Source organism: Accipiter gentilis, chromosome 2 (assembly GCF_929443795.1).
Source record: "Accipiter gentilis chromosome 2, bAccGen1.1, whole genome shotgun sequence".
Lineage (NCBI taxonomy): Eukaryota > Metazoa > Chordata > Aves > Accipitriformes > Accipitridae > Astur > Astur gentilis.
In genome coordinates, this window is record NC_064881.1 from 25,180,315 (window position 1) to 25,205,110 (window position 24,796).

The window sequence follows — 24,796 nt, forward strand, 5'->3', positions numbered from 1 at the left end:
CCGAGGCGGACCGCGGGCCTCCGCCGCCCGCCCCGCGGCAGCCCCAGCCAAAGCCGGGCCCGGCCCGCCGCAGCCACGCGTAATTCCGCTCCGTGCCGCGGGCTCGCCCCTCCCGCCCCGCGGCGGCCTCCGCGGGGGGCCGGGCCCAGGGCCGGCCCCGTCAGCCGCCCCGCGGCCCCGGCCCCGGCCCCAGCCCCGAGGGGCGGGCACGGCCCGTTCCCCGCGGGCAGCCCCCTCGGCCCCCGCGGCCGAAACATGCCGGTGTCCAGGCAACGGCGGCGGCGGCGTCACTTCCTGCGGCGCCGCCCCTCCCGCCGCAGGCCTCGGGCCGGGGCTCCGTTCCGGGCTCGGGCCGTTGCAGCGGTCGCGACACGTGGCGCGGCGGGGCGGCCCCGCTGGCGGCATGGCCGCGGCGGCCGAGGCGGCGGCGGCGGCGGGCGGCGGCAGCAGCAGCCGCCACGAGAAGAGCCTGGGGCTGCTGACCACCAAGTTCGTGTCGCTGCTGCAGGAGGCCAAGGACGGCGTGCTGGACCTCAAAGCGGTGCGAGGGCGGGGCGGGGCGGCGGCGCCATGGCGGCGGCCTGGGGGCGGGGGGGGGGGGGGGGGGGGGGTGGCGGCGGCACGGCGCCCGCGGCGCCGCCGGGCCTCGCCGGCGCGCACAGCCCCGCCGCGCTGCCGGGAGGGCGGCGCAGCGCGGGGGCCGGCCCGGGCCGCCTGCTCCCTCCCTCCCTCCCTCCCTCCCCGGGCGGCGGGGGGGCGCCGCGGCTGCCCGGTGATGGCTGACAGCCGCCGCGGCCGGCTGAAGTACGCGCTCCGGCCCTTTTTATAGAGGGTGGAATGGTTTCCGTGCATCGTGAAAACGTAGTTCACCGGCGGGGGGGTGTTTGTTTATTTTTCTTACTCTGCTGCGTTGCTCTGCACGCTGACTGAGCGTACGGGCCGTGATTTAAACTTGCTTCTCTCCCGGCCCCCTCGACATCCTGTTAGTAAGGGAAAAACGGACCGCTGCCTTTTTAGTACTTTTTTTACGTATATAAAAGACACTGAACCGGCGGGGTGGGTGGCAAATCATCGTCTCCCGCTTCGGCAGCCTGCCGCCCCTGAGGTGCGAAGGTGTCGGAGCGCAGCGGCCGGAGGCAGGGCTCCCCCGGCGAGGCCCTGGGACGAGCCCGCCGTGCGCCAGGTCCGGGTGCTGGGAGGTCGCTCCGTCTCGGGAGGGACCCTTGGCGCAGCGTCCCACTCGCCGGTCCCCTGGAGCGTGCTGCCGCACCGGCCGAGGGGCTGGGGCTCTGCTCCGGCCCGCCGGGCTGTCGGCGTGCGCGGTGCGTCGAGGCGAAGGTGAATTTTTTCCTGGCTGGTTAAGGTCCTCAGCGAACTGCTGAGGAGTTAAACAAAGTGCAGTAAGAGGCTGTCTTGGTGCTTTGGTTACTTGAAGTCCTTTCTGGAAAGTTGACCTTGTTGATTATTCTTAGTGGGCTACGGGAGGTGAGCGGTGCTCTCTGTGCATCTCTGCTCAGAGAACAAGCACTTCAGCGGTGTTACAGTGGCTAGTGAAACTTCAGGGCGAACTAGGAGGGATACTGGACTGGTCCCATACTCCTTTAGCTGTGTTGTGGTCTGTACGCATTGATGAACTTCTTTGTATTTAGCTGCCTCTTTCTTCAGTAAAACGGAACGAAGCTGTCCACATCTTGGGGATTGTTGTGCAGCTTACTTTATTTTCTGTCATGTGCTGCAACATCGTCCAGGTCAGTTTGAGAAGCAGAACATACTTGGTTTGTAAGAGAACAGGCCGAAAAGCTTAGCTTAAAGACCCAAAGAGGACGGATTTGCACAATAAAGTTGGGCTGTGTAGAGGGATGGGATGATGTTTCTCATTCCCTTTTGTAAGAAGGGAACCACCCAGAGGGAGCAGAAGGGTCGATAGGCAGGGCAAAGTAAACGGGCATTGCAACAAGTCATAGGCGTTTCTGCTCAAGACCTTTATTGGAGACTGGTTTCTGAATTACAGGATACTGTTTGTTGGAAGTAAATACTAACTGAAGTGAATACATCGTTGGTACTTTCATAAACAGTGAGTCAGAATGTACATTCTGTAACCAGGATTTCTCATAAATAAGCCACGTATCTCAGGAAAAATAAAAACCAGCATGCGCATTATGTCGATATGCTCAGGGAGCTGAAGGACAGGATGGTCTTGAAACAGAACAGAGCGTTCCAAGAAATGATTAATGTAGTGAACATCTTCAGATGTCTCTCTACTGACAGATATTGACCGTCTGATGTCATGCTGCTGATCAGTATTTCTGTAGCAAAACCAGGAGAGTACGGTGAAGAAAATACAATTGGGAAACATTAAGCGTACTTGTAGCTTTGTGATTTAGCAATCGAGAATGAAAAGCTGTTCTATAGCTTATTTCCTGGTGATCTTTGGATACATCTATAATTATAGGTAAGAGGATACTTCAGGATGCGTGTGCTAACCCATCGTGAAGCAAAAGTGATGCATCATGTTATGTGTGGGCACGGTTCCTCACTCTAGGTGCAGGGAGCCCTGGGAGTTCTATATGCTGAAATTTTTTTGGAAATGTTTTGGTGCTGGACACTTCTCTGCTGATACCTAACAAACTGCAGGAGTAGAAGTGAGGGTTTTCTTTACTTGGAATTTAAAATCTGCAGTGCTTACTTTAAAATTAAACAGCTTTTCTCAAATAATTGCATAATTGTCCCTGAATAACCCTGTATAAACAGATCTAGTTACGGAAATAAGCTTAAGATGTTAAAGGTTGAGATGGAAGGGAAAGAAAAGAAAGTTCCTATATGCAGCAACCCACGAACTGCAGGGAAGAGAGAAAAAGAGCAAGATGAGTGGATAAGGGATAACCCATCTGGAATGACTCCCAAAACAGCATGATTCTTTCTCTTCAGTAGCCTACAATTGCTTCTGCCTTGATTTCTTAAATAGGCTTGGTTTCTAGCAGAATGCCATCCCTGCTGTACTCAAAGTTGAGCAGTGGTTCTGATAATCAGCACAAAACGTCAGGTACTCTAAAACCTACTTGTTTGCTACTACCTTTAGAAATGTATTGATCAGGAGCAAATAACTGGCTTACACTTGCCCTATTCCATAGAAGAAGAAAAAGCGTTATCTATTAAATTTTACATTCCTTTAACCTTTTTTCGTGCAGTGATGCTCAGTACTTTTACGTACAGGTTGCCAAGCACGCCGTTCAGTTTAAAACCCCCACCGAACCGTTGACAGTCCTCTTGGGAAGAAGATGTTGTCATCTGCTACGGGCATAGTCCGGAGGATGCAGGACCTCTTTCCTTTGACACACGGAGAGCAAGCGGGTGTTGCTGGCCGTTCTGCTTTGTTAAGCCTCTCGGTTTTGACTGTGCCACAGTGCTCTAGCGAATTCCTCTGCTCTTCGGTGCTAATGCAGTGAGTGTGCAGCTGGTGATTCCCACTACCTTTTGTCAGCTCCCAGGGAGCAAAGAAGAAGTTGTGTGAGAATGCACCCAAACTCTCAATTACCTTTTTTCTGGTCGGTTGCTTTATTTCTGGGCAGGGTTTTGTGTGTGAGAGCATGCGTGCAGCTGAAACTGTGCTGAACAGCATGCTTTCTGTATTCCAGAAGTTGCACGATCTGCATGCACGCAGAACCGAAACCCTGCACTTAGATGTTTTTCTTCTAGTTCTGAACTTGTTTGTGAGACACTCATGCAGTGCTTGTCTTGGATATGTACTTAGTCAAAGTATGAAGAGATACTAGGAGGAATGACTAGGGCGCAGCAGCTTTACATTAAAAAGATTTTATGAAGGAACTCCAAATGGTTCAGGGGAAGGAGTGTGGAAGCTACGTCCAACCATGTTAGCAGGGCCATTGTGGTAGATGTCCCTTTCTTGTGCTGCTGGATCTGCTTCAACCATTTGACATAGGCTGAGAAATTACGAGTTTTAGAAGTGTTTTTTACAACAGGAGATTTATCTCAGGAGGCTCTTTTAATTCTTGAAGCCATTAGTGCGTGGTTTGTGTGGAGGAACTGAATGCCTGAGCTTAATTTCTGAGCCATGCGCCGACAAGAAGGTGTCATATCAGTAACTGCTAGCGTGTTGAGCAGGAACTTTTCAATTGTTTTTTAAAATATCTGTGGAACACCCTGTCGTGGTTTAACCCCAGCCAGCAACTAAGCACCACGCAGCCGCTCACTCACTCCCCCCCACCCAGTGGGATGGGGGAGAAAATCGGGAAAAAGAAGCAAAATCCGCAGGTTGAGATAAGAACGGTTTAATAGAACAGAAAAGAAAAAACTAATAATGATAATGATAACACTAATAAAATGACAACAGTAATAATAAAAGGGTCGGAATGTACAAATGATGTGCAGTGCAATTGCTCACCACCTGCAGACCAACACCCAGCTAGTCCCCGAGCAGCGAATTCCCTGCCCTCACTTTCCAGTTCCTATACTGGATGGGACATCCCATGGTATGGAATACAGCATTGGCCAGTTTGGGTCAGGTGCCCTGGCTGTGTCCTGTGCCAACTTCTTGTGCCCCTCCAGCTTTCTCGCTGGCTGGGCATGAGAAGCTGAAAAATCCTTGACTTCAGTCTAAAACTACTTAGCAACAACTGAAAACATCAGCGTTATCAACATTCTTCACATACTGAACTCAAAACATAGCACTGTACCAGCTATTAGGAAGAGTGTTAACTCTACCCCAGCTGAAACTAGGACACACCCCATAAAATTTTGAGAAGATAATTAGGTTACAAGACCAGCACCAGAAAGCTAGTGACTGTCTGGATTAAACTTCCCAGACTGGCCCGTTTGACTTCTTTGTTGGAATTCTTGTTGTAAGTAGTTGGGCTTTGTAGCTGTGATTGAATTATATACAGGGTCAGTCAAGCCAAATACATACGTAACTGTGTCGTTCCTTTTCACAGTCTCTAACCTGGGGTGCTGGAGCCTGGTTTGCAGCAGTGGTGAATCTCCACTGCTGGTGTTAATGGGAGCTGTGCTTTGGGCATATGAAACACAATATATATTGTACAGACAGGCCTTTTGGAAAATCTCATGAGGTAATGAAATCTGTGTCCAGAGCAGTTTCTTCATCGTTCAAACCATGAGTGGTAGAATAAGTCCTAGGTCCATATGTAGAGAATGGCGAAAAAGCAGAATGTTGAATAGCAGCTGATTAAGTGTGTGCCGTCCATTCCTTGCACTGAATAATGTGGGGAGCTTGTAGGAATTGTGTGTCTGAAGACTGTGAAATGTACATTGATTGGGTGTTGATTAAACATTGCACAGACGGCATCAATTTTGTCACTTCTAGGTTTTGAAGGCTTCTCTCGCAGTCGGAAATGGCTTGTATGCAGGCAGCAAAAATAGCAGGTTAAGATAGCAGGCGGATACCTGCTGATAGAAGTGATTGAAGTGCCTGTTTCCTTGGAAAGAACTAAAGTGTGCACTGTAGATGTATTTGTATGTATTTTGCTTTGTTAGATAGGAAAAGATTTTAACAGACTGCTACAGAAGACCCTACAAAAGATAAATGTTGATAACGGTTTCAGTAGAGACAGTGTTTAGTAGGTACGTCACTGTCAAGGAGAAAGACCAGTGTTTATACTTCATGGCTATTAAGAGTATTATTTTTAATCTCCATTCTTTCATTTTTTCCTTTTAATTTTACTTCACTAGCAGAAAAAAAAATTGTACTACTGAGTTCTAGTAATTAACATTCTAGTAGGAAAATGTCATTTCTTTGGAAGATTAGTGAGGTTTTTTATGGTTCAGAAAATACTGTAAAAGGAGTTATATGGACTTTGCTGCAAAATGGATTTGGTTTTCCTTCCTCTTTGTGGTTGTCTCAGGTTGTACTCTTCATACAGGCAACTTTACTAAAAGCATCAATTTAATAGATTGGACAAACTGAAATAAATCATTATGTGCCTATAGTGGACATCTGTTGGCTTTACGCCTTAGTTCAAATTTGGGATGCAGAAGTCTTTGCCAGCTATCCTTCTCTGTATTCCTTTTTTCTTTTAATCGATTTAATACATATAATCCCTTCTAATTGTTGTATCTTGAGTGTCCTGAGTAGTTACAGAATCGGGCTCCTCTTTGCTTTCTCTCCTTTTGGTTAATATTCTTTGAACTTGAGCCACTTTACAGCATCAAAGAGGTGAGAGTGTGGAAGGCACGACTAGCTCAACTTTGCTTATTTTATCTTGAGTCTTTGCATCAGGTCCGTAAAAGTCACCATGGAGAGAATTACGACATGAAGCAGACTGTTTCCTCTGCCTGACGCTCTGCTTTGCTTTGAGTGCCGAGCTGTGACAGCACACAGACACACAGCATAGCCAGTTGTAATGTAAAAGTGATAGCATGACAGCAGCGAACCTCCTTGTGAGCTGTACCAGGGTCCTGGTGGCTGTGAAACAGCTCTTGGTACTCCGTGTGACATTGAGCGAGCCCAGGTACGCTGTGAGGTGGATTCATGCCATGAAGTGTTAGAGGATGATGCTGGCTTGAAGCATTGCAGCTCTCCTTCAGCCACTTTGTGAAATTACAGCCCTGTTATTTCGTATCCCGGCACAGTTTAATCCAAACAAAGACTGCAGTACCTCCAGTGTCAGCAGAAGGAATGATAAACTTAATAATTCATCATTAGCTTCAGAGGCTTGCTCCACCGCAGGCCATTGCTGTCTGCCTTCCCTTCTTCCTCTTGCTTTCCAAAAAAACCATTGCAGGCTCCTCCGTGCAGTTGAAGAGCACATGCTCCAAATACCAAACACGGTCTTTGCAACACGTGTGAGCTCTCCTCTCTGATGAGGGTAGGCCTGCTGGCCTTCAGAGAGGGGACTCCTCTCAGCATGCTTCGTAGCACTACGGGCAGGTCCTGAACTTTTGAATTCATGATTGAGCATCTGGCTCTTGAAGAGCTGAACCTTCTCCCTTCAGAATGACATTAGCTGGCATTTTTCCAAGGGAATGGCTTAACTGTCTTTTGCCCTCAGCATGCAAGTTGCTGATACTTGTTGTTCTTCTCTTGACAGGCTGCTGATACCCTTGCTGTGAGGCAGAAGAGAAGGATCTATGATATCACCAATGTTTTGGAGGGGATTGATCTCATTGAGAAGAAGTCAAAAAACAGCATTCAGTGGAAGTAAGCCATGTCAATTCTGCAAATTTTCACATGCTCAAGAGCAATAAAAATTGCCTCTTTCCACTTCTCCTGACTAGATATGACACCATAAAATTAACATTATGCTCATCAATGAGCAATACAACATTTTAGAATTACGGTAAAGTTGCAGATGAACTTTACTTGTCTTCCCTTTAACTTGCATCTTTGATACATAAAATTAAGTTTAAAGCATACAGGAGGGAAACTTGCAGAAAACTTGTAGTGCTACTTTGTAACTAGCACTTGTAGTTGAACATTTACTCTAGATGAATCTGGAGGGGTATTGGGACACACTGTCTTCACCCAGCTACTCTCCTGTTGTCTATGCCTATTTTCTGTTGGGTCACTGAAGGTGGAAGCTCAAGTTAAGAGTTAGAGGGGAAGGAGGAAGGGCCTGCAAACCATCTCCAGTGCAGAAAAAACCTACATTCCAAAATAAAATAAATTTCAGTAGAGGGGAATTCTAAATTTGATCTGAAGTTAAGAATTTTCATTTTTCTGCTAAAAGACTGTTGGGAGGGTAAATGCTCATTTCCTTCATATTGAATATTAGGAGATTTTTCAAATTGAAATTATCTTTGCGTGTTTGCTTTAGATTTTCACTTGTGGTTTCATGAACCCTTATGCCTTTTTAAGAGGAGTAGGTGCTGGCTGCAATACAAAAGAAGTCATAGACAGGCTGAGGTATCTGGAAGCTGAAATTGAAGATCTAGAGCTTAAAGAAAAAGAATTGGATCAGCAGAAACTGTGGCTTCAGCAAAGTATCAAGAATGTCATGGATGATACTACAAACCACCAATATCCTTTTAAATTAATTGTGTGCATCTTGGAACTAGAATTAAAGCAACAGTTAAAGTGTAGGTAACAGATAAGCATAATGTAGTCCATTTTATCCAGAAGCATAGAAAGGCAAATATTTTTTCTGGCTTTGGTTCAAAAAGAAAGAAAATACAAGTCTTATTTACATGACTTTTTAACTTCTGTGACTGTATGATTGGTAACCTGAAAATAGTTGAGCACATGTATATATATACACACACATATATATATGGCAGTAATTTTAAAGTCCATAGTATAATCCTGGTGTCTTATTTTAAATTAATTGTATTGCTTTCCAACACTTGAATATATACTTTCTTACCAGTGCTTTACATCAGTCTTTTTTTGTGTTGCTTCCTTTTCTTGAAAAGATTAATCTATCGCCCAAAGATAAATTGAGTTGACAAAGTCCTGAAGCTTGTTGGGTTTGAAACTGGAAAAAAATCCTGTGTGTAAATACCCCATGAGCAGAGGGTTCCAGCTACACTGCTCCTAACCATGTGTTTAGCTGTCTTGCAAGATATTGAGCAAATAGACACCTGAGATTGGGAGCAGGGAAGTGCCTTTCTTATCTATAGCACCAGTGATAAGTACTTAAAAATTACTTGAGTTGCTCTACAGAAACTGTTCTTGTAAAATGGATTTTGTAGCAAAGGAGATTGAAGTTAGATGTTAGGAGAGATTCTCCTTTGGGAGAGCTAGCACTGGAACTGACCCCTCTGGGGAGATGGTGGAATATCCATCACTGGAGGTTTTCCAGGGGAGGGGAGTCAAATGTCTGTCTGGAATGTCTTTAACAGTTGATCCTACCTTGAGGCAGGGGAATGGGATGGCACATGAACTCTCAAGTCCCCTCTGGCAATTTTTTTGAGTGATTCTGGGAAGTCCTGATACTTACTTGAGTCCTACAGTGTCAAGTTAGCGAGGTAAATGTATTCTTCAAAACAAGATTTTACATGTTGTCCTTTTTTAGAAGACTCTCTGCTCATTCAAGCTACACAACCTTTTTCTTTTTGTATTTTCTTCACAGATACAGATTATTTTTTTTCCTTTAAAAAACAGAACTCTGCTATTTTTAACTAGCCATTCTGAAAGCCAAAAATCATGCCTTAATTACACCTCTGAGTAACAGCAATAAGTTTATAGTTTAGGCTCAGTTTGGACAAACTTCTTTTAAAGGGCAACAAATACCAGTTTCATGTTGCTTTAAGAAAAATGTTCCTTGACATAAATTACATTTTCATATGTCACCCATGAAGATATCTGCAACTGCTTCAATGGTAAGTTGCTGCTAGGCTGTATTTCTTCCAGTGAGGGATTTCCTGATCTTCCACTTGAAAACTAACTTGCTAATTATCCTGCTTTTTCCCTGCAAGTATTTTGAATTTAGAAGTATTTTGAATTTAGAAGTATTCAGTAGTGATCAGTACTAAGCAATAGTGATCAGTACTAAGTAGATGCCTCTCATAATGTTCATCACTAGCAAGTTCTGGCATTTTCTAGTTGTAGTCACAGATTGTGTAAAATGGAAGCTCAGCTGCTTTTGGAGTACTGGGTTTTGATGTCTTTTTCTGTATTCATACTTTGCAGCAGCTTGCCTTAGGCTGTTAATGGCACCAGGGACAGGACATGTTGGTCCAACCCACCAGACAGATGAGGCAGGTCGAAATTTCATAAAATTTTCTGGTGGCAGCTGTGGCCACAGGGAGCTCCTGATGATGCTATATATAAATGGAGCCAGCTAAAGTTCAAAGATGTGGCATTGCTGCTAAATCAGAAAGATTCCTTTTGTACAGGAGGTTTGAAGAAGTTGCAGATAGTGTCATAGAATCATTTAGGTTGGAAAAGACCTTCAAGATCATTGAGTCCAACCATCAACCGTGCCCACGAAACCATGTTCTGAACTGCCTTGTGTACGTGCTTTTTGAATATCTCCAGGGATGGTGACACCACCAGTTCCCTGGGCAGCCTGTTCCAATGTCTGACAACCCTTTCGGTAAAGAAATTCTTCCTAATATCCAATCTAAACCTCCCCTGGCAAAACTTGAGGCCATTTCCTCTCATCCTATCACTTGTTACTTGGGAGAAGAGACCAACACCCACCTGGCTACAACCCTCTTTAAGGTAGTTGTAGAGAGTGATAAGGTCTCCCCTGAGTCTCCTTTTCTCCAGGCTAAATGGCCCCAGCTCCCTCAGCCGCTCCTCATAAGACTTGTGCTCCAGGCCCCTCACCATCTTGGTTGCCCTTCTCTGGACACGCTCCAGAACCTCCATGTCTTTCCTGCAGTGAGGGGCCCAAAACTGAACACAGTACTCGCGGTGCGGCCTCACCAGTGCCCAGTACAGGGGAACGATCACCTCCCTGCTCCTGCTGGCCACACTATTTCTGATACAGGCCAGGATGCCGTTGGCCTTCTTGGCCACCTGGGCACACTGCTGGCTCATGTTCAGCCGGCTGTCAACCAGCACCCCCAGGTCTTTTTCCACCAGTCAGCTTTCCAGCCACTCTTCCCCAAGCCTGTAGCGCTGCGTGGGGTTTTTGCGACCCAAGTGCAGGACCCGGCACTTGGCCTTGTTGAGCCTCATACAGTTGGCCTTGGCCCATCGATCCAGCCTGTCCAGATCCCTCTGTAGAGCCTTTCTACCCTCAAGCAGATCAGCCCCCCCTCCCAAGTTGGTGTCATCTGCAAACTTGCTGAGGGTGCACTCGATCCCCTCGTCCAGATCTTTGATAAAGATATTAAAGAGAACTGGCCCCAATACTGAGTCCTGGGGAACACCACTTGTGACCGGTCACCAGCTGGATTTAACTCCATTCAACGCAACCCTCTGGGCTCATCCTTCCAGCCAGTTTTTCACCCAGCGAAGAGTACACTTGTCCAAGCCATGAGTCGCCAGTTTCTCAAGGAGTATGCCGTGAGAGACAGTGTCAAAGGCCTTACTAAAGTCCAGGCAGACAACATCCACAGCCTTCCCATCATCCACTAGATGGGTCACCTGGCCATAGAAGGAGATCAGGTTGGTCAAGCAGGACCTGCCTTTCATAAACGCATGCTGGCTGGGCCTGATCCCCTGTTTGTCCTGCAAAGAAGTTACTTCCCTTGACATTCTCTCCTGATCCTGGGGTACCCAAGGGAAGACTTGTTCATCCTCCAGCTAGGTTCAGAACCATCTTTTCCTTGCCACAAGGAAGGTTGGGTTTGGTTTTGCATAAAAATGCAAGATTAGACAACTACTGCGGAGTTCAACAAAACTAAGCTGTTACTGAAGAGTTAGTCATTACAAAATGTGGAGGCATCTAGTATGCCAGTCACATAGTAAATATTTCATTTAAGTGTCTCTTAGGAGGAGAGAAAGAAAAGCATTATTCCAAGTTATGGACAGAGGGGAAATGATGTGCAGGTAGGTGAGTGACCTGCAGTGTAAGGCAGGTTGTGTCAGTGCTGCTGATGTAATTGTGATCTCCTGACTTTAACCAATATGTTTTAGTGTCCATAGTAAGCTACAGGCGAGTTTGATAGTCAGCTGTTACATCCTAGTTGTATGTGCTGCAGAAACTGTAAGGTTAGAAGTGCTGGCACTGAAGACGATCATTAATACCTTTTCTTCCTTCTGTTAAATCTTTCTGTACTGCCACCATTCTTCAAAACCATAAAGTGAGCTGGACCGGAGAGCTGTTTAGCTGAAAAAGAAAGTAATTAAATTTTTTCACCTCACGTTAAGTATACAGCTAGGAGATCTGGGTACAGTAACAAACAGGTAAAGGAAGTGGGAAATCTGGTATCGCTATGAGAAAAGGTTCTTGCAACTATGGTCTTAAGTATTGGAATTCTGTGGTTTATATTATGCTATATACTTGGATCTTAGAGGAACTCTGCAAATCCCACTACAAGTTTATTTATGCTAGAATTATGCAGTATTTTAAGTGGCCTTAGAGAATTACCGTATCTCATTTGAGTGGATACCTTGCAAGACTTAGGAAAAATATGCACACTTAACACTTTCTTAAAAATTGCTATTTAACCAGGAGACACACTTCTAGCAATTCAAGCACCTTGTGGTACACAGTTAGAAGTACCTATACCCGAAATGGTATGTACTGGTTTCTTGTTTACCTGAATGTTCTAGAGGGACAGTGGAAAAGAAGAGCTACATTAGAGCGAAGGGTTTATCTCTTATCTGTGTGCAAGAGGGGAAAGAAATAAAAATTAAGATGGTTTCAGTTGAGAAAAGAGAGGCTGGGTGGGGAAACAGTAGGGTTTGTACACCTAGATAGACTAATGGTAACTCTGTCTTCTATTAAAAACAAGATATAGTAGTGGGTTTCTTTGCCCTCTCTTCTTCTCTCATGCTTTTAAATGTTGCAACTTTGCAAATTAGGCATAATTGTCATGAATTCCCTTTAGAACTTATTAGCAGTGACTTTTATGTGTCACATTTCTCTGTTGTATTGTTAAAACAGATCTCTTATGAAAAAGCCCTTTAGATTTAGTTGCAGGTTTCGATTAGATTTAGTTTAGATTTAGTTTATGTTTAGTCTCATGGTACTAGACTGGATAGAGAAACAGACTGCAGTCTTGCTTTAGCCAAAAGGCTTAAATGGGCAAGATTAAAGCAGGAGGCCAAATTACTTACCTCTGTCCCTCTTTGATTTTTTTTTTGTTTTGTTTTTTTGTGTTTTTTTTTGTTTTTGTTGCAGTGCTCTGTTTTAAATAGGGTTTACATAGTTGGGAGAGAGCATTGTATGAAGCATGATAGCCACTATGCTTGTAGAAGGCTGAAATTCACCTGAGAAGTTTCACAAGCTATTTTTAGTGAGGCTAAGCACAGTCTAATATCGTAAGAGCATCCAAAGCTAGAACCATGAAGCTGATCAGTGGTACTATCTTTATCCGTCTCTGCTGAAATCAGTTCAGGCAATGGTAAGGTTCTCTGTGGGACCAAAGTTAGCAGCTGTGATATTGGGGTGGGGTTTTTGGCTTTTTGTCAAAGACAGCTGATCTTAGTCTTCATCACCAAGTTCAAATTGGATGTTTTTGTTTTGGTTCCCCTTCCCCAAGGCTCTTTTCCCACTCTTCTCATCCTCATTTTTTCTAGAACATACTTGCTGAAAACCTGTTTGCTAAATTAGCCACTGCAGAGTCAGCAGTCTCACTGAGACTGTGCTAGGGGAAGTTAGTCCTAGCTGTATTGCTTAAGTAACTTGCCAAAAGAAGGCCTGGCAAATCAGCTGAGAAATTGTCTCTACTGACTCATGATCCTGTGCTCACTCAGTCTGGGTGAGATACCCAGCTGTTTTAGGATGCTTGGTCCCAACCAAGATCATTCTGAAGCTCCATTTAAAAGGAAGAGATATAAATGTACAGAAATCATTATTTATCGTTGTTATTGATAAGATGTAGCCCTGCTATATAAGTCTCATGTAACTTGAATTCAAGATTTAGTTAAGCACTTCAAAGAATTGTATATTTGTGTCCTCTGTAACTGTGTTCTGGTCAGGTAAATACATTACAGGTTTGTAATCTGGTTTGGGTTTGGTTTTTTTATTAGATCACACGTATTAGTGTTAAATTTTTTTTTTCCTGAGTATGATTAAGTTTGTGCCAATTCTTAGCTCTTCCTAGCGATCTAACTAGAAGAGCACTGTATTTATCTTCTGCATCAGTTTGAGAATTCTGTTCAAACATCTTCATTGCTTTCTGTGGGAAATAAGGCTATGCAGTCACTGTTATGTTTTGTAAAGTTCAAAGTTCTCAAGGAACGGTAACTTTCAAAATATACCACCTTCACAGGGACAGAATGGACAGAAGAAATACCAGATCAATCTTAAAAGTAGTTCAGGACCTATCCACGTGCTGCTTATAAATAAAGAATCAAGCTCCTCCAAGCCCATGGTGTTTCCAGTTCCTCCGCCCGATGACCTTGCACAGCCCCCATCTCAGCCTGCAGCTCCAGCGACTCCCCTTAAACCTGCTACAGCTCCTCAAAATCCACCAGAACAACACGATCTGAACCAAGGACAAGAGTTACCGCAAACATCAGTTGCGGACACGCCATCAGGTGGGTCCAGGGTTTTTCTTACCTCAGATGGGTGGGGGAGGTAGGGAACTGGAGGGAAAGAAGTAACTGTTATAAAAGGTGGTAGATAAAGGAAAGATCAAGAATTTGCATAGCATAACATCTGTCTGTTAAGAAACTATCCCAAGGGCTTACCAACAGCTCTCAAGAGGTTAGAGAGAACCCTCTTCTTCTTCTGTCTGGTGAAACACATTCTTCCTTTGTAGCTTATCATCTTACACCAAACAGGTTTTGGATGTGATCCTGTTAATTATTCTGAGGTGCTTCTTCAGAAATGCAGTATGGAATGAAATTGCCAACCTCTAACGGAGGACATGATTTGAACATGTACTTTTTAATGAGACAGATAATACAGGCACCAGTTCCAGGTTTTGTGCCACAAGGTCACTTACCTTCTTCCACATAGCCACAATGAGAGACTGCCTGAATATCAGGTTGGGGGGTGTGTGTCATAATAATAGTAGGGTAATAGGAAAAGATTTTAGAAAATGCTGTCATTGTTACAGACTGCATTTCTGAGGGTCCTGATTAAATAGTGCCTGTGACTTCGGAAGGGGAAGACTCCTCTCACCTCATCCCAGACACTAGCCACATTGTCCTCAAAAGACAAAGTCGGGTGCAGGTGTTTTGCGTTGCCTTTTACTGTAACAGACGTTTTAATATGCCTTTCATGTCTTTGTAGGCGGCAGTGTGCAGAACAGTACAACCCCAGCAGCTCCATACTCCAGCCTTCCAGAGTCGGTGTTGTACCCCAGCCTTTCAGGAGATGTCACCCAAGCTACAGCTAGCTCAAATGACTACCAGGGTTTGCTGCCCCTGGATGTTAACTGTATTCTCAAGCCAAACTCATTTGACATAGCAAAGATGGAAGAGCCCACAGGTAGGAAGCAGTAGTTATTGTTTAAATGTTTTTATTAGATGCCTGAGCCCTTCTTTGTGACCAAGTTACTGATGAGTTACACAGAGGAAATGACAGGCCTCTGTTTATCTGCTAATGAAGCCACTGAGCCAGCTCTGAGTAGCAAACTCATTTTGAGCAAAATACCTTTCTCTGCCACCAAGTAAGCTTCATATTGTACATGGCTCTAGGGTTATAAGGGATCAGTGGGAGAAATGTATCAGGAAAAACTGAGGGATACAAAGATGAATATATTTTACGTATACATGGCGTGCTATCTCCACAGCTCCTACGCTGCACGAGCCATACTGTACTTTGCAGTTCTGTTTTAATGTGAATATTGTTGCCTTTCCTAAACACATGCTCTTGTCTTTCACAGGAAATATCAGTGGGGATATCATTGATGAACTCATGTCTTCTGACGGTAAGTATTTAGCATCTTTACTTTTCTAATAATCACAAGTAGCAGCATGGTTTTTGTGTGAACAGCACTCTTAGTAGGTGTCTGTTAAATCTGATGCCAAGAGTCAGTATGAAACTACTTCTTTTCCCTGTACTGCCTCCTCTTATCTTTGTCATTCTTGTCTTTGCTCCCCTTTCCATTCCCTGCAACAGTTTTATTTAACAATCGAAATATGAAAGCCTTAATCCAGCAAGCACTTACATGCATGAGTAACTCACCAGTCCTTAACTCAGGAACAAAGAAAGAACAGGCTGATGACTAGAGTGCTGCCTTAAAAAAAAAAAAATAATCTGGTTTAATTCTGTTCTGCCTCAGGCTTCCTGCAGGAGCTTTGAGTAAGTATTTCAGAACATATTTACATGCCTGCATGCAGACTGATACATGGCCAGCTGTGATACACTAACAGAACAGACAAATGTCACCCACTTCTGCTCTTGCACCTCGGTGGCCATGAGTGCAGAACTGAACTACAGCTAGTAAGATCATATGCTCCCTGCCTCTCTGCTCTGTCTCACTGAGGTGCAGGCAAAGAGGTGAACTCAGCTGGCACTGTTCCTCTTGCCCTGCGCTCTGTAAGCAGCCTGTACTACTATCTGCCCTCCAAGCAGACCTCAGGGCTTATCCAGAAAAAAACATGTAATTGTAAGATCCGAGGGGCATGATGGGATTATGTGAATGTGCCAATACGCTGCTGAAATGGAAACAGTTTCCACTTTCAGAGCAGGTACAGCATGCCCAGCTCATCTGCACTAGGTTAGTGTTCCTGAGGTGCAGCATGAGGGCTGAGGCTTCTCTTCTTGCATTCCCTCCCCAAAAGATGGCTTCAAGTCCATGCTTGAAATGCAGTGCACAGCCTCCATTTTTCATCTGTGAAATAGGGATAACAGTAACTTCCTTACTTAAAATGATAAATATTTGAAGGCTGATATATGCAATACTGTAACAAGATGAAGGAATATAAACGGCTTTCTGATGAAAGTTTCAAAAGGTGCTCAGGAGCTCCTTTGCTGCAGAAGGAGAATTTAAGTCCATATTCCACAGCTATCACTGTTTCAGCAAATTCACTTAAAATACGAAGCAAAAAATGTAGACATGTTACTTACTGCCTTAGTTTGAAGGCAATACAGGTATTCACAGTATGTATCCTAGCATGCTTGTCAGATTATCAAGACCATTTTAAGACTAACCCTGATAGTGGTGATGACAAACATACTGAATTATGAGATAGGGCTGATATTCCAAAAGTGTTTTAATTTAAACTAAACTATTCCTGCTTTACAGTTTTTCCTCTCTTACGACTCTCTCCTACTCCCGGAGATGACTACAACTTTAACCTGGATGATAATGAAGGAGTCTGTGATCTCTTTGATGTGCAGATACTAAATTATTAGATATTGTGTCAACCAGACTACTTATCTACCTCTAACTATAACATTCTAGACTTCTTCATAACCTAAGTATTTGAATAATGAATGTATAACTTCTTAGTTCACTGACTCTGGGAGTATATTTCCTTTTGCTTCCTTTAACTACTTCACAAAACAAATTCAACAACTAGAAAAAAGGGCTTTTATCAAAAATTCTGGCAAGTTTTTTCACCTGAGTGCCCTCTGTGTAATCCAGTTATTTGGAATTTTCTTTACTAAGAAAAGTGAAAATGCTTTATAGCCTTTTGATCATTTTTTTAAAAATGATTAGGCTTCTTGCTCACAGTTAACAGCATTTACTTTGAAGCTTTACTGCCAAGAAGCTTTCTATATTTTTTTTTAACCTTTCAATCAATTTTGAAGCTTTCACTGCCAAGCTGAAAAGTGAAGGATATCAACTTGAGTTATGCTAAATTGTTTCAGTGAACCAATTTTGTGAAGTGCCTTCTGTTTTAGCACTTTAAGTTTCTCACACTGACTTCTGACATTCCACTTTCCTAGATGATAGGAAAGGTCTGTTTGTAGTTTGTATTAAAGTGTGCCAATACTTGTATATTAACAAGATTTTTTTTTTAATAAAATTGTACAAACAAAGCCATCAGTATTTGTGATCTTCATTTCTTGCAATCCCTTCATTGTCCATTATGCATTACAACTGAGATAACAGGCTTGTGGCAGCATCCACATTTGTGGGTTCCTCTTCCAGATTTGTGGAAACCTGAAAAAAAAGGACTTTCAGTTTAAAGTAGAAAGCAATTTCTTCTTAGTCTTCTTGGAAGAAAAACACTAATAAATACTTGTTGTCTAGAAGATTAGTTTGTCTTTACATATTTAATTTAGGCTAATTTTGCAGTCATCATTCAATAATTTGGGGGATTACAGGATTCACTAAACAGATAAGCAGCCAATACTTTATTCTGCAGGAGGAAGACAAAGCATCATGCCAGTAACATAACATACATGACCAAATGGAAATAAGCTCAGCTTTTAGTTCGCAGGCGCTCTTGACAGCACTTTTGCAGTTTTGGAGAAAATACTATTACAACCTGAGGGACTCAACGTTATGTCATGTATAGCCCTATTAGCAGAGGACCAGTGGTATAGTCCGAATTCCTGGCTGTCTGCAATAACAAACCAGCAGGCACAGGGCCACTGGCACCAACTGCCTTGAAGCCCTTGCTCGGCCTCATCCTGTGCTGGCAGCACTGTCATCTACGTTTCGTTTTTCCCTCAGCCTCTCCTTAAGGCATTTGACACTCATGTTGTTGTTCCCAGCCATACAGAAACTTGATCACCCCAGGCACAGTAAATAACACTCAACTCATGTCCACTTCTCCCAACTCCCTGTACTTCCCCCAACAGCCAGGTTGGATTCATCTGTACCTCATCCTGGCCCACTGCTTTCTCTCTCCCCCAAACCACGTCCAGAGGACCAGAAAGAGTCAGCATAAAGAGTTTATACAGAGGAACTTGTCAGAAATTAAGTTCTGTGAATTATTTCTTGCGCAAGGCTGCACATAGCCCTGTTTAAGAGACTAGATGAAGGAAGACAAGTGAAACACTGTCTTGAACCTTAAGTGCTACAGAAGAGCTCTAGTACAGAAATTGCAATTTCAGGTGTTAGTAGATCTGGTGAGGGAATAGGAAGGCTTGGGGATCGGAACAGAAAGAGGCAGAGCTGTTTGGTTCAAAGCACTATCAGGTTCTTCAGGTAGGGAATGGCAAGGTTCATCCTTACTTTGTGTCTATCCATCCATGTTGAGACATAAGTCTCAAATCAAGCAGCTGCAGCTGGAATTAACTTTAAATAAATAAATAAAAAAACAGCTACAACATAATTTTAAAATATGTTTTGGGAGCATGCTCCAGCTTGGCTGCCCACTCTCTTCTTTTTTTACTTTAGTAGTTATATAGCACTTGAATATTCAATATTACAACACAACTGAAATTAATAAAGCTGGTTTTATAGCTTTAAAGCAACTGCATGAATTGCCTGCAGTCTTAGAACCAGAATATAATGCTTTGAACATGTATAGTCATTTCCCTCCTCAGATTTTTACAAAGGGAAATTACCTTATGACTCTTCTGAGGTTCTGCTGTAGTGCCTTTTGATAGATGCTGTACTTCTTTCTGAACTTCAGCAAATGCTTTATTTATTGTGCTAACTTTCTCAGCATTTCTAATGTTTATCTGGGAGAAAAGAAAAAACACACATTGGTATTTTTAACAGAAATTCCAATGGCATGTGAAATTGCACCATTTTTGTACAACTTAGCCAACATTATGTGCATATTAGTAAGTTTATCTGTTAATTGTATCATCTAGTCATGTACTACTGATGTTGTAATCAACTGAAAATTATGAAAGCAGTTAAACTTGCTCTATTGGAAAGGGAACCCATAGTGATCCAGAAACAGAACACAGAGAAAGCAAAAGTTAGGCTGTAGACAGGCCCTGCTATACTGCCCTCAGCTCCTCTTAGCTAGAGTCAAGTTCCAGGAAAGGTTCCTTCCTTCATTTGTGTGGTGGGTTGACCCTGGCTGGGCACCAGGTGCCCACCAAAGCTGCTCTATCACTCCCCCTCCTCAGCTGGATGGGGGTGAGAAAATACAATGAAAGGCTCGTGGGTCAAGATAAGGACAGGAAGAGATTACTCGCCAATTACCATCATGGGCAAAACAGACTCAACTTGGGGAAAATTAATTTATTGCCAATCAAATCAGAGTAGGATAATGACAAAATAAAACCAAATCTTAAAGCACCTTTCCCCTACCCCTCCCTTCTTCCCAGGCTCAACTTTGCTCCCAGTTTTCTCTACCTCCTCCCCCAGAGCAGTGCAGGGGGAAGGGAATGGGGGTGGCGGTCAGTTCATCATACGTTGTCTCTGCCATTCCTTCCTCCTCAGGGGGAGGACTCCTCACTCTTCCCCTGCTCCAGTGTGGGGTCCCTCCCACAGGAGACAGTCCTCCAGGAACTTCTCCAACATGAGTTCTTCCCATGGGCTGCAGTTCCTCACAAGCTGCTCCAGTGCAGGTCCCTTCCACAGGGTGCAGTCCTTCAGGCACAGACTGCTCCAGCGTGGGTCCCCCACGGGGTTGCAAGTCCTCCCAGCAAACCTGCTCCAGCACACACTTCCCACGGGGTCACAGCCTCCCTCAGGCACCCACCTGCTCTGGCGTGGGGTCTTTCAGGGGCTGCAGGTGGATATCTGCTCCACCGTGGACCTCCATGGGCTGCAGGGGGACAGCCTGCCTCTCCATGGTCTTCCCCACGGGCTGCAGGGGAATCTGCTCCAGTGCCTGGAGCATCTCCTCCCCCTCCTTCTTCACTGACCTTGGGGTCTGCATGGTTGTTTCTCTCAACGTATTCTCACTCCTCTCTCCAGCTGCAGTTTCAGTTCCACAGCAACTTTTCCCCTTCTTAAATCTGTTCTCCCAGAGGCGCTACCACCATCGCTGATGGGCTCGGCCTTGGCCAGCAGCAGGTCCGCCTTGGAGCTGGCTGGTATTGGCTCTGTCAGACATAGGGGAAGCTTCTAGCAGCTTCTCACAGAAGCCACCCTTGTAGGCTCCCACTACCAAAACCTTGCCACACTGTCTTGGATTTGGCTGGGACAGAGTTAATTTTCTTTCTAGTAGCTGGTATAGTGTTATGCTTTGGATTCAGTATGAGAAGAACGTTGCTAACACACTGATGTTTTCAGTTGTTGCTAAGTAGTGTTTATACTAAATCAAGGTTTTTTTCAGCTTCTCATGCCCAACTAGCAAGAAGGCTGGAGAGGCACAAAAAGCTGGGAAGGGACAAAGCCAGGCAGCTGACCCAAACTGGCCAAAGGGGTATTCCATATTATGAGACATCATGTTCTAGTATATAAATTGGGGGGAGTTGGCCTGGGCGGGGGGCATGGATCACTGCTTGAGAACTAACTGGGCATTGTATGGGGAGTGCTGAGCAATAGCATTGTGCGTCACTTGTTTTTTATATTCCAATTCTTTTATTATTATTGTCATTTTATTATCATCGTTATTATTTTCTTCCTTTCTGTCTTATTAAACTGTTCTTATCTCAACCCACGAGTTTTACTTTTTTTTCTTTCCTGATTCTCTCCCCCAACCCACTGGGTGCAGGAGGAAGTAAGTGAGCAGCTGCATGGTGCTTAGTTGCTGGCTGGGGTTAAACCACAACACACACAAACCCCATACAATTTGTAAATGATCTTACTATTTTTAATTTTGTCCAGTAGTTTGCCTTTCAACATCACACCTTGCATTCCTACATGTCTGGCCAACAATGTCTACCAGATTTCGTTATGGTATTTAAAGAATCTTCTATGGCTGTAGCAGACCAGGATGTGTATGTAGTCGCTGGACACCTCAGCCTCACTTACTAGCCCAAGTCTGCCTTCATAAGTTATTTCACCAAAGATCCTTGCTTTCAAAGGGGAAGAGCTAAGATATGGACATGTGCTGTGCTCTGGGGACAGTAATTTGCGGAGCAGGGTGGATACAAGGGGATATAGACTTTCACCACTGCAGCAAAGTAAGGTTCAGCTGATCTCAGCCCTAGCGCATGTTGCTTCTGAAGTACCAAGTCTGGAACAGGATCGTAGCCAAGTAATGGCCTATGTCATTGCAAATGTTCCAGAAGCACACCGATACATCTTCAGGCAACCCCAAATTTCAGGATACCTACTGCTGTTCCAAAGGCTACCCCTGTAATTCACCTCTCAGCAATTTACACAGGCAGAAGCAAACCACGAATGGCGACACATACTCATTTTGCTTTCAAAGCTTACAGAATTTCAGAGCATGTATACATTAACAATTCCATTTATTCTAAGTGAGCAAGAGAACCAGTCGTAAAAAAGCAGTGGCAAGAGGCTGATAAAATAAGCCTACTCAGATTAGCACTTTAACTCATAATAAACTGGATTGTGACTCAAGAAATACAGACTCGGCTCCTAACTCAAATCAAGAGTGGATGGGACTGTGGACAATGCAATTTTCAAAGATCTTAGGTTTCCCATCAGGGCTTGTTACCATTTTCCACCTTCACAGGGGTGCTGAAAGGATCCAGTCAGTTTTAATACCTGGCATCCTCAGCTACTCTGGCAGGACTCCTCCATAGAAAGAGGCCCTATAGGTAGCATGTGTATCTATATCAAAAGTTGTTTGAATAGTTACAATGGGCTTTTCTCTATTAAAGGATAAACCTATTTTAACAAATTTTTCTGAGCATCTTCCTATACTGCTTAATGATAAGTAAATCCCCAAAGGCTTAATGAATTAAAGAATACAGCTTCAAACACACAGAATAAAATTTTACTCCTAATAAGCTACTGACTTCTCCTGAATATGTGTTTTTAAACCTGTTTCTCCCTTTATTATACAGAACCCTCTAGACTAAGTGGAGATGTGACACCAGCAACACGAAGTTGTTTATTTCCAAAGTTTATTACATTCCAGATTAACTTGTCAAGTGGCTTTAGCCTGCAGGAGAAAATTTGAAAGGGCCTTTTTATAAAGCTGCTGTTTAACTCTGCCCAGCAGACTACAACTAAATCTAATGGGAACAATAAGCCACTAACCTTCTGCTTTTTTTCTCAGATGCCTTCCTAGAGGGACCAGCTGAACTCTCAGCAGATCACACATCTCGGGCTGGAGGCAGGGTTTGAGAAGGAGATACTGTATAATGACTTGCTGCTACCAAGAGGAAAACTCTTGCTTAGATCAACGCCATCCCTCTTCCCCTGCATCGCTCCCAGCCACACAACCCAATCCCTCCCTCCTCTGGGCTGTGGTGTTCTCTGGACACGAAAAGGGCAGAATCATTTTTGCTTGTTTACTTTTCCATTGCTTTAGTGTGTTGAAGCAGCTCACAGGAAGGGTCTGCAGAGCATCACAGCCCATCTAAGGTGCAAGAAGGTGGAAAAGAGGAATTAAAACATATGGCAGTGCGCGCTCTTAGATCTGTTCACTGTATCTCACCGACATGGTTTTACTTGACAGCTGAGACAAAGAAAGAGCTACTGGATCAGAAAAGGCTCCATCCTTTCTGGTTCTTCACCCAAAAAATGTTTCTCTTTGCACTCATTCATAATTAAGCTTGTTCAACTCACCAACCCAGCACAGACAAATGCAAAATGCATTTTTAATTGCTTTTTCTGCTGATTTAGCAAGTTGAATCACCTAGTATGCGAGGAGTTCCCAAGCCAGCATCAAGGAGAGCCGCGGGAACAGAGGCCGGAGCCTGCTAAAGGGGGCTGGGGTTGGGAAGGTGACGGGAAGGAGCAGGACCTCCCCTTGCAGTATCTGTGCCTCACGGTTTGGATCAAGCCATTTTGTTAAACCGTACCCTGAATTACGCCATCAGTGACGCTGCGAGTGTGGTCTCGTAAACGTAAACTCACTGAACTACTGATGTTGTCTTTAGCATCACATTCCCCAGGACAGATATCCTGAGATGCTACTGGATACTCTCTAACTGACCCCCCCGCAAGGAGACCAGCTCGAAGTCGTATGTGGCAGACGCCTGCAGGAGATGAGTCCAATGAACTTCTCGTGCCTCTCTTCCTGAAGACGATGTCAGGCACATATAAGCCTAATTTTCGGGTGGAAATCGTGTACTTTGCAACGCTGTGCCCAGAAGGGTTCTGTCCATAAAGCAGCCTTGCTTCGTCAGTCACGAGCGCCTCCTCCGCCCCGCGCAACAGGCCCAACAGGAGGAAAGGGCCGCGCCGGCCCGGCCCGGCCCGGAGGAAACGCCGCGGGAGCGGCCGGGCCCGCCAGGCCGAAGCCTCGCGCCGGGGCCTACGGGCGACGCGGCGGGACCGAGGCCCTCCGGTGGGCAGCCACCGCGCCGACCCCCCGGCAGGCCGTCGTCGTCGCCCCCCCCCCCCCCCGCGCCACTCACCTGCTTCAGCCCGGAGGTGACGGGCCGCGCCTTGCCCTTCGCCTTGGCCTTGACGGCGCCGCTGCGGGCGATGCGGAAGACGTTCGCCCCCTTCGCCGACCGAGACCTGCTCTTCCCCATGGCGGCCGCTCCGCCGCGACGGGCGCCCGGCTGACGTCACAGCCGCGCGCCGCGGAAGCCACCAGTCCCGTCCCCCCCACCGCCGCCGCCGCCGCCAGCACCGCCATTGGGCGGCGCCGGCAGGGGGCGCTGTGCCCCCCCCCATTCCCCGCCGCCGCCTGTGCCCCGGCCCCGCTGCGGGGAGCGGGAGCGGCAGCGGCAGCGGCGGGGCGGCGTCCCCGTCCCCGTCCGCCGCGCCTGGTCCCGCTCTTCGCAGCCCGGCTCCCGCACGCGAGAGCTGGGCTCTCTGCGCCCGTCACTGCGGGCCGCCGAGTTAAACGCCACGGTGCCGAAGCACGTGCGTGACAGCCCCTGAAACACAGGGTTTGCAAGGGAAAAAAAAAAAAAAAAAAAAAAAAAAAAGAAAAGAAAAAAAAAAGAGTTTCGAGTGGGTTGCGGGAAACCCTTCTGTCTCAGGGGCCCCGCCGGTAAAACGTGGATGTCTCTACGGCCAGTTCCAAAGGCAATTGACTTCACCCCCATGGGAGCAAGGCGGGAGGGGGAACACCGGGGCCCGCCGCCGGGCCGGGCAGCCATCCGCGCTTTGCTTTACTTTGGGGGGGCGGGGGGGGGGGAGCCCCAGGAACAGACACTGACTTCCCCGTCCTTCCTTGCCGCACAACTCGAGCCACTCGCGGGAAGGTGGCTGGCGGAGGGGCAGCGCCTCTGCCCCGTCGCAGCCGTCCCTCGCGAGGTGGCACGGCAGCTGCCAGCCGCCCGCTGCCCCTCGGGCCGCCCCGACGGCACCGCGCTGCGCTGCGCTGCGCTGCGCTGCGCTGCGGGAAGGCGGGGCGGCGGAGGGCTCGGGGCGAGAACCGGAGCGGACGGGCCGGGGGGCCGGGGCCGAG

At 45.7% G+C, this 24,796-nt stretch overlaps 2 protein-coding genes across 2 annotated transcripts; one reads left to right on the forward strand and one right to left on the reverse strand.

Annotated features, from left to right (window-relative positions):
- Nucleotides 1-385: 385 nt before the first annotated feature.
- Nucleotides 386-17,475, forward strand: E2F5 (E2F transcription factor 5). Its single transcript, XM_049823199.1, has 9 exons — nt 386-541; nt 7,062-7,171; nt 7,829-7,990; nt 9,248-9,291; nt 12,039-12,103; nt 13,804-14,071; nt 14,772-14,969; nt 15,367-15,411; nt 16,732-17,475. Exons 1-9 carry the CDS (start codon nt 404-406, stop codon nt 16,839-16,841), a joined length of 1,140 nt encoding a protein of 379 aa, XP_049679156.1. The 5' UTR covers nt 386-403; the 3' UTR covers nt 16,842-17,475.
- Nucleotides 17,453-23,938, reverse strand: RBIS (ribosomal biogenesis factor). Its single transcript, XM_049823668.1, has 3 exons — nt 23,790-23,938; nt 18,951-19,067; nt 17,453-17,595 (listed from the first exon to the last, which is right to left on the reverse strand). Exons 1-3 carry the CDS (start codon nt 23,907-23,909, stop codon nt 17,527-17,529), a joined length of 306 nt encoding a protein of 101 aa, XP_049679625.1. The 5' UTR covers nt 23,910-23,938; the 3' UTR covers nt 17,453-17,526.
- Nucleotides 23,939-24,796: the final 858 nt, after the last annotated feature.